This window comes from Cibotium barometz, chromosome 51, assembly GCF_041138505.1.
Source record: "Cibotium barometz isolate CiBa-2024 chromosome 51, ASM4113850v1, whole genome shotgun sequence".
NCBI classification, from domain to species: domain Eukaryota; kingdom Viridiplantae; phylum Streptophyta; class Polypodiopsida; order Cyatheales; family Cibotiaceae; genus Cibotium; species Cibotium barometz.
In genome coordinates this window covers 23,835,996-23,846,233 of record NC_141096.1, presented here as the reverse complement: position 1 = coordinate 23,846,233, position 10,238 = coordinate 23,835,996, and the positions used below count along the sequence as shown (strand labels likewise).

Sequence of the window (10,238 nt, the reverse complement as noted above, 5' to 3'; positions counted from 1 at the left end):
TTTGAGTTCCTCTATGCGAAGAGGCAGCCTAAGGCCCGAAACCCCTGTGGTTACCCTAAGAAACTTGCTCATAACATCCGCTACTATAAGCTAAAGTAGTGGAGCTAAGGGGTATCCCTACCTCACGGAATGGGAGAGCCCCCCCGCAGGCCAAAATTGTGCCATGGGCCTCCCTATACATGCAAGAGATTCCTCTGATCCACTCCTAGGAGAAACCCATCCATGCCATCGTGCCTTCCAAGAAGTCCCAATCTACTTTATCATAAGCTTTTTCGAAGTCTAGCAAGAGAACGACAAGGGTGGTTGGCTAGATTTAGCCCACTCCATAGCTTCCCAAAATGAAAAGATGTTATAAAAAAATACTCCTTCCTTGGAGAAAGCCATCATGAATAACTCTCTGAAGAACAAGCTGAAGCCTCATTCTCATTGCCTTTGCTAAGATTTTGTAAGCAACCCCAAGCAGAGTTATGGGCCTCCACTGTTTAATACATCTCTCGTAGAGCAATAGTGACATAATCACCAATGTAATCCAATAAGTGCAAAAAGAACGATGGAGAGAGACCATAATCCCTTGAGCATTTACCTTTTGAGAGAGCATGCAAAGCATGTCTCAACTTATCCTTCGAAAAGGGGGCATCCAAACAGGCACACATATCATCTGTAATAGGCTTGGGCATGTGCTCCCAGACTTTTTGTTGTGCGACATCTCTATCCAAAGAGTGGGCCTTTGTAGAGAGCAAGGTTTGATAAAAACATGAGGCAATATTCCTCACCTTATTTGGATCTGCAAGCATCTCAAACTATCCCTACTGTGCATAGATTCATGTGCTGAGAAAAACGGTTTGTTGCACATCTACCACCCATCTGTGTCCAAAATGTGTGATTAGCATGAAATGCAAACTCAACCTACCTATCCATGGCCACCTGTAACTCAACTCTAGCAGTGGACAAGAGATTTGGGATCCAAGGGGACTTAGGATGCTTCTTGTGTTCCCTTTGGCGCACAACCAACCTGCGTCTGATAGCTCTCTCCTTGTCCAAAGCCTCTTCTTTCTTGGCCAACACAACTGAATGATAGTGCTAGCTAGTCCTCTCTAAAGCCAAGACAAGCCTCCAAATCTCTCTTAACCTCCAAGGAGGTCTCTGCATCCTGATAGAGAGTCTAAGATGCAAGCACAGGGTACACCCTTCTGCCTCCCAAGTTTCCTGTTGCACAACACAACCGGACAATGATCTAATTTGGTAGTACCAACAATAGAGCTTCCTCTATCCAGGCCCTAGTCATCCACATAAATCTATCCAACTGTGCAAAGATACCATAAGTAGGATAAGGAGTTAGGCCTTCTCTGGAAATCATCATCTGTCCATCAACCCCTGCCATAGAAGAAAAGTATAAATCTCTCCCAGGAGGATCTCTCTCCAAGGGGTGTGTTCTACCCTCATGGCCACCCTTTTTATCCAATGGCTACTCAACCATGTTGAAGTCTCCTCCAACAATCCAATGATTAGCATGGGACAATAATTCTCTGCTGGTGCTCCAGAGGGCCGCCGCCCTCTCCCCCCATACATTAGGCGCATAGATATTCAAGATACCCAGCTTTTGTCCCTCCTCCATAACCATAATCCACTGTACTCTAGTAGGTATGATAACACCATGGCTAAAAAAATGAGGCAAAAGTTATGCAGACATTGAGCTGCATAGCCCACCTTTGGTCCCCTCCGCACAAGACCCAAGCCCACCTTTGGTCCCCTCCGCCCAAGACCAAAAAGTGTGTCCAAAAAGAATCTTACCAGTTTTACCACACTAAAACATATCTAATTTGTGCTCCTGCAAAAGCAACACATCCATAGGTCCACCTGTAATGGTAGGGTGGAGTTAATCCTTAACAAGGCACTTCCTACTATGCGTGGGAAACCTCTTCCTAGACCCTACACATTCCATGAGATAATCCTCATGGTAAAGAAGAGGTTTGGATTCTAGACCTAACCAACCACTTGGTCGGAGTCTGGACCTGCCTCTCATTATGCTATAAAAGGGGGTAATCCAAAGTTGTTAGCATGTTCACTCTGTCCTAGACTTTGCACAATCTCTGCATAGGGCATGGGTGCCCTATAGGACATTGTGGCATATATCCTTCTACACATCCTACAAGTCATAAGATGGTGACGTGTCCTGAGAATCCTTACCAAGTGCATCCTGTATATTATCCATCCCAAGCAAGGAGGACTCAACATAGTCATTCTGCCTTGATTCAACATCCTTCTACGAGGACGACTCTGCAAACTCATCACTCTAACCCAATACATCATCACTGTGTACATTGTCTTTAGGAAGGGCCTCATCCTATGCCCCAATGTCCTTCAAGGATGACCATGAGAGATGACCCACCACTCTTGGCGAAAGGCTAGCCGAGGTGGAGCATTAGGCTGTGTCACTTGGGGAGCGTGTTTGCGCTACCTCCTACAACCTATAGCCCTAGGGCAATCCTGCGTAAAGTGGTCCAAACTTGACATTGGTCAAGTCTACCTGACGTCTCTATACGTTGCTTCAAGGGACCATTAGGTTTCGGAAGCAACACAAAATCCTCAAAGGGCTCACTGTCATGAGCCAACACCATACCCCTAGGAACATCATCAACTGAGGCAATGATTAACTGGGCAACACAAGTGGGAAAAGCTGGGATGGTGGGAACTCGTAGGACCAGCACAAAGGCTGCCCCGATAGCCTCCAACAATGGCCAATAATCATGAGGATGAGAGTAATAGGTAACGGTTTTGGTCTTCTTCAACAAGGTCGAAGTATCTAGTGTAAGGTCGTGTAGGAAGAAAATCTTCCTTGGGCCCAAAGGGAAAGGACTGCCTTGGAGCACTTCTAGGCTGCCTCCTTTGTGTCAAAGTCTACTTGGAAGAATCCTCTCCCAAGTAGTCTTACATCTTTAAAACGGAGCACGAAGTTGAAAGGCAATGCTGTCAACACCTAGTCACACGCCCAGATACATGAGGGTTGAGAGCCAAAGATTTGTTTTTGTTTTCCTTCCTACAATTCAATTGAAATTGCTGCCTCTTACCAAGATCGACCCCCTATTTTGAGGGTTACAAGGAGTAAAGTCACCTGCAAGGTGTAATAGGCTTTGAAGGTTAGGGGGTGTAGGGAGGAGAAAGTGCCTATCGATTGCAACTACAAGAAATTAAACCTGAGACCACTTGTTTGAGGCCCAATCAACTACCAACTTGCCTACAAGTTGCAGACCACTGGCAAGGGTTATGTGACTGTCTGCCAGCAGTCTGCAACTGTTGCAAACATAAATAAGATGCATTGCACAAGAAGTTCAAACTCAATCAAATTGACCTCCTTATCCATGAGAGAATGAACTTATGGTGCAACTACATGATTGCTTGGATCAAGAACACTGTACCATGTTCTGCCAAAGCTGACACATTCAACACATTTAAAAATAAAAAACAAAAAACAAATCTCCTATCATGATTCAAATGTGACTTTTTCTAGATATTAAAAATGTTATAACTGAACAACTACTTGACAAAGCTTTGTAAGCCCCAATTACACTTTAGGATGCAGATACTTGGGACTGAGTAAGCTCATAACTCTTGACTCTGTAATGAAAATTGGTGGTTATAAATATATTTTTGCATTAAGTATGGAGAAAAAATTCTTCTCCACATTTTTTGGAAGGGGAAATTAGTCAAGATCAAGATCTACATACTGGAGACCAGTAGCAATAGTCTTGGGTAAAATGCCACCCCCTTCTTAAGGTAGCATATAACTTATCTCCAAAATATTTATGAAATGTCAAATTTCAATGTATTTACAAGTTGTCTATGAACACTTCATGGCATAGTTGGGACCATTGTCGTTGTATACAATTACTTTTGAATGTGTTAACTCATCATCAGTTCCACAAAATTGGAAGGGCAAAAATTTTCTACAATACAAGACACTCTATGTAAGGAATGGTGAGCAGCCCAAACAGCACACTATTTAGTGTCTCAAGCTGTTACTCTGAGAAAACGCCTGATCAGGATTCAGCATCAACTTTGACCTGTCCAGAGCAACCATTTAGTATGCTTGGTACCCACAAATCTATCTGAAGCAAGAAAGCCTTTCTTAGTCCTTTTTTTTTGAACTCCATCCTAGCAGGTCTGATGGAAGAATGCACTCACAAACCTTTCCAACAACAGATAAAAGACTAAGCTAGATCCAATTCTTATTTTCAAGACAGTAGGTACTACCGTACATTCTCTAAAAGCTCGTTATTTGCCTGGAACTAAGCCCCCACTAGGTTTTGACCACTTCACCCTGTCGGAGAGTCTCCACCAAGCTGCCAGACATACAGATTGGGGATGACCTCTGGGGCAAAAGGTACTTCAAAGACTCTTCAAGAAATTGGGAAGGATCTGGCCTGTTGTACCCTTTGTCATACAGTAAAAATGCATGTAGGTGTATTTATGCCTCAATCCTTCCCCTGCCATATAGTAAAATGCCTGTAGGAGGTGTTGCCAAGTGGACAAAGCTTGATCTGACACCCCAGCCCTGCCAAGATGGCAAAAAACGGGTACCAGAGATGAGCAGGTCCAGCAGGTCCAGCAGAGGGGTCACACTAACACCATTCTCGCCCATTGCCCATGAAATCTGACAACAGTACTTCTCAGACACAAGATAATTGGGATGGGGGTACTTCAAGGTGGAATTTGATGTGCCACAGTTGCCTGCAACGTGTATGACAGCTGCCCCCTTCTACTGGGCTACAAAAGGATGTTATTTTTCAGATTCCATCTAGGTTTCAACTTTTGACCCCTTGGAGAAGGACCATGTATGACATCAATCTCACTCAGATTCTGTTTACGTTTTATTTCGCCTTTGAGGAGGTTTTGTAGGTTCCTAGGAGCTCTTCAAGGACGCCCCATATCAGCAGCAACAGCCGTTACTAGACTTAGATGGTGTCGCCAGAGTCAGTGTGCTGGTCCAGGACCCAAACATTGCAGAAGATTATGTATCATGCTCTGAGGATGGATAGGTCCTCCTTTCATCACAGGATGGAGATTGCAGTGTCATCTCCCGCAGGTACATTTGGCATAAGGCGCCAACATGTATACGAGCAGGAGTTGTGAGATGTATTACTACAACAAAGTGAAGAGCTCCGATGTGAAATGTCAACAGTTAGAAGATGCCTTACAAACGCAAGCTCTAAAGTTCGCAGGTATTGATAGAGGCTCATGTAACCAAAGGTAGTTGCAATGTTTGGCAGAGGAAATCACCCTTTTAGAAACTGAAAATACAGCTATTAAAGTAAAGTTGAAGGAGTTGGGGGCTTCCAATAACGCTCATGACATTCGTTTGATGAATGCAAGGAAGCCTTTATCAGAATGAGCAACAAAATGATATGAAAAAGAAGAAGAGATTGAGTACCTCAGAGAGCAAGTAGGAAAAGTTGAACCAAACACATCATGGACTAACCTCATGCAAACAGGGAACAAACAAGCAATGGCAATACCCATGCCTTTCTCACCAGTGACAGTTTTTTTTTTCCAGAGAAGAGACTTCTATTAAGTATGAAAAAATATACAAAAGGGAGATTTCAAACCAAACTAGGTGGAGATCTCAACCAATTGGGTGTCTTGTGTTGCCAACAAGGTCCCATATGAGTGGAAATGAAGAATAGACCATGATCCCACTCTCATAAACTGGCCGCGCTCTCTCTCTGTGGCCTTCGAGGATCCCTGGATTCTCGCCCAGGTTGCCATAAGGGTATGGATAATATCACTCCAAATCCTACAAAGGCACTGTGTGTCCAAGACAATAGTGCCCTCTATGGCCTCAGTGCATCTAGCCTTCCAAATGTGCTAGGCTGTAATACTAGAAATAATCTCCCATGCGATGTCCAATCTCTGTGCCGGGGGGGCATATCCTGAATTCGGCAAATCCTGAAGGCAACCCCGCTGAGCAACTCCTTGCCTGATCAAAATGACGTGACTCCTATCGTCCCCCTCACACCTAAGCTGATGGCCTGACTGAGTCAACCAAATGATAGCACCAAAAGATATGTAGACATCCTTACTAATCCTGTCCAATAGGTGTGCTATCACGGTCCAAATTCTCCGTGCTTCCCTGCATTCCCATAGGCAATGATAACTGTCTCTTAAGCTCCTGTACATCTTGGGCAAGTTGGGTTAACACCAACAACCGATCTCCACTGGTTGGTGGCCAATCCACCATGTAGTGAAATCCAAAAGAATGAGGAGATTTGTGCCTTCCTGTAAGAGTGCAACAGCCTTTGCCAGAAACTCCTTTGAATGTCAGAGGTAATACCATAGGACTCCCAATGAGGTCTAAGGGTAGGGACTCTCTGAATCTGTACAGCCCAAGACAAGCTGCCTGGCATTCCTCACAGTATAGCTATAGAAAGGCAAACTTTTCATCGGATTGGTGGCATCCATCCATTCCCACTCACCAGGATCCCAAGGCAAATGTTTGATAGGGCATCCACCAAACAACCAAAGGCAAGAAGCATCTGTGATCATCTCTTGGGGGGGGGCATATAAAAGTGCTTCCTTGCTCTGACAACACAACTCACGGGCCAAGAGGTCCCTGAGAGGGATGTATACAATCACCTAAGATACTATATTGGGTGTTCCTATGTTGAAAAGAAAAAATACGACTAGACCAATCTATTTGGACTTGAAGAGTCTTAAACCACTCAATCCCTAATAACAAGTCTACATGTTCTAGGTGCATAATATAGCATTCCAGAGTATCTTTGTAGTCCTGAATCCGGATTGGTAGCATCTCCACCTTTCAATCCCATACTTGCCGACCCGCAGGTAGGCGTACCTCATAGGTATGATCGCTGGGTGTCGTATCAAGACCCAATTTCTGCACAAGTTTGTAGTTAACAAAGTTGTGTGAGCTGCCAGGGTCTAGAAGAATGTGGATTCTATAAGCATTCACTTCTCCATAAACTCGGAGAAGATCATGCAAGCCAAAAACTTTAGAGTTGAACAGACAATTAGAACATGTACTAGGGTGAGAAAGTACAGTAACTGATGTACCTGTCAAAGACAATTGATTAGCTGCCTTTGGCTTGGGTCCTGCGTTGGTCTTTGCACCCTTTTGCTTCGGACACTCGTTACGCATGTGTCCTTTTTCTTCACAAATGTAGCAACGTCCCTCCTTCTTGAGCTTCAAAGCCTTAAGGAGACGTTTCTTCTTTGCTGGTGTCGAAGTTGAATTCTTTGAAGGTTGGTCCGAAGACTTTCCTTCAGTCGTGCTAGCCATTGGTGCGGAGAACTTCCTTTTGTGCTTGTTCCCCTGCTCGGTAACGGGTTTAGACTCGGAAGAGACCATTGTATCATCATAGATACGAGCGGAATGAATGGCCTCGTCCAAAGTTTTGCATTTGTTATTTTTAACCTGTAAACGGTATGAGTCGGGTAAACCGGTTACAAAGAACCCCAAAAGAGTTGTGGGATCCATCTTCATAGCTTTCATCTACAAGTCCCTAAATTTCTGGAGGTAGACCTCATAAGTGAGGTTCTGTGAGGTCATGGTCAAAGTAGTAAACCAGGCAACATCATCATAATCATCCTCCTTGAGGAATTCTTTCTTGAAGACGTCTTCGAATTGTGCCCAAGTCGTTGGTTTAGGGTTGAGTTCTTTCCACCAAAGCAAAGCTTTGCCTAAGAGAAAACCTGTTGCTAATTGGATCTTTTTCCCATCGTCAAATGGATGGAATTGAAAATGGACTTGCCACTTATGTAACGAAGTGTCCACTATCTCCTTGGTACGCTGCTTTTGCTCGCCCCCGAACTGTTCTGGAGTAATGTTGGGGCCTAAAGCAGATGCCAAGGTATCCATACCCGAAAGAGTAGATAGGGTAGTGGTCAACAAAGAGATGGAGTTCTGCAAATCCTGTATCTGCGTGGCGATTTGTGCTTGACGTTCCGAGAAAGAAGCTTCAAGAGCAACTTTAAATTCTTGGAAATCTAATTTTGACACATAATTGTCGAAAAGATCGGCATCGGTGTCTTCCGTAGCCGGCAGGCCTACACGTTCGATAAGGGGCTCCAACTCAGATTCTGGGGTCGACATCTTGAAGAGGGTAAAGTGAGAGAAAAATTAATCTTGCACAAGGAAAGTGCTAGAGAACTTGAGAGCTTGAGAACTTGAGAGATGTGTGGCAAGAAGCCTCCTTAAGGGAAATATATAGGCTTTCCCAAAAGCTATCTTGAGCTTTTGCTTTTGTGTTTTTATATATATATATATATATATATATATCCTTTAAAAAAAAAAACATCTATAAAGCATAAAGTGGGTTTTTAAACCCTTTACTAAGGTTAAGCAAAAAAAAACAAAAGCAAGGTAGTGTGGTGTGGGTCCTTGTTAAAAAAAGAAAAAGAAAAAAAAGCTAAAAATACCTCCACCCGGCAACCTACTTTCGTGTTTTTCTGCAACGCCGTCAAGCCACCTTGCGCCTGCTTTCCAGCCACCCGTACGACTGTGTGTACCCGCCTGCGTCGTGTACCTGCGCGTATACCCGGCTGTAACCGCCTGCCTGGCGTTGCTGCCTACGCACCTTCCTGGCCCGACTGCCTGCGTGCGCTTGTGCGTATACGTGGCTGCCTGCACATCATAGGGGCGCCTATGCCAGCCTGCGCACTAGCACCTGGACACGTGCGCTAGACTATGTGTAACAGCCTGCCAGCGACTGCAGATAATCAACAGCCCTTGCTGCGCATATAAGGCTACACAGCTATAGCCGGCGACCTTCTCTCTCTCTCTCTCTCTCTCTCTTTCTCTCTCTCTCTCTTACAAACAGCCGACAGGCTTTTCTTTTTTCTCTCTCTTCAACTGTTCAAACAGTTGCAACAACACAACCTTTCTTCTTGCTGAGCAAACCAACCCAACTAGACCACAATCTCCATCATCACGGGCTCCTACGATGAAAAAGCAACATACTTAATCTGAAAAACAGCAGTATGCACAGAAAAACAGCAAGCTTCTCGAACTCATACCTTTTCTTCGACCTCTTTTCTCTACCTACCGACTTGCTCGTTCACGAGGCATGCTCTGATACCACTGTCAAAACCCCATAGGATCTCCTCGTGGAACGCTCTTGGTACATGACTCGAAACCTACAATCAAACCAAACAAACAAGTCGGGGGTGTAGGCCTGACTCACCTCCCAACCTCGACAGCCGTGGGCAAGCCCACAAGACTTGGCTGTCTCCACCGAGCCACGAGCTGAGCTAACTAGATGGACGTACCGACCAATCTCTACCTCGTGACGTCCCATACCGCCACGAAGCTACCCTCGCGGACCTCGAGACTGCTGCCGGCCTCGGGTGCAAGAAAGCAAGTGCACGTCTACACTAGATCCAGGCTCCTGACCATAGAGCTCTCACAAAGTCACGCGAGACTCTATATGACTAATGACTAACCTTGGCCACCCTTTTATAGGCTCTTGGCCGGTTATCGGGCGTCCACACTTGGGCGCCCGCCCCTCCATACTTGGGTGCCCGCCCGTTAGTCTTTCCCTAACTCAGCTCGCCAATCAGCGTGCCTAGCTCCAAGCTTCCCCAAACCTCGAAGCTAGTCTTGTGTGCGTGTAGCACACAGTAGATACACACTGTGCACATGACACAACCACCCCTTCGTGCGGGGCTCCTGGTGTGCCTGGTGACACTGTCTCTCTAGCATGGCCAGAGCTGCATACCCTCGTGTGAGTCTATCCCTGGCTGCCTGTGCCATAGTAAATCTTCCTAGCGGAGTCGTAAATGTAATCCCCAAGTACACATATGAGTCTACCACCTCTACCTGTCCTCCTGCTAGTGTGAAGATGGCATGTCGTCAAACCGGCCCTGAGGTGTGGAAAATCATGGCTTTGGTTTTCCCAAGGTTCACTGTAAGCCCCCTCTGTGTGCAGAAGTCACCGAGTGCATGGAGATGGTGCTGTAGTCCCATCTGTGACTCAGAGACCAGAATAATATCATCTGCATATAGCAAAATGTGGACTGTGGTACCTGAGATGTCTACCCCGTCTCCACCACCGTGACCAATGAAGTCAGCCACCTCATCGATGTATAGCCCAAATAGTGTAGGAGAGAGTGGGCATCCTTGCTTCACACCTATGGTGCTAGCAATAACATCAGATAGCCCCCTGGGGCATCATATGCGCTCGAGGACCTGCTCATATTAAGCATAGATGCCCCAAATCATCTCT

The 10,238-nt window shown here is 45.4% G+C and overlaps 1 protein-coding gene across 5 annotated transcripts in view; it reads right to left on the bottom strand.

Annotated features, from left to right (window-relative positions):
* Positions 1-3,620: 3,620 nt before the first annotated feature.
* Positions 3,621-10,238, bottom strand: part of LOC147609445 (B3 domain-containing protein Os07g0679700-like) — a 132,175-nt gene continuing 125,557 nt past the window's right edge. For all 5 annotated transcript variants that reach the window (XM_086787508.1, XM_086787510.1, XM_086787511.1 and 2 more), the window contains one exon: positions 3,621-4,061. Coding sequence is in view for 2 of the 5 variants with exons in the window: in XM_086787510.1 (XP_086643636.1) it covers positions 4,001-4,061 (61 nt within the window). In the remaining 3 variants the exon portion in view is untranslated. The remainder of the gene's footprint in view (positions 4,062-10,238) is intronic.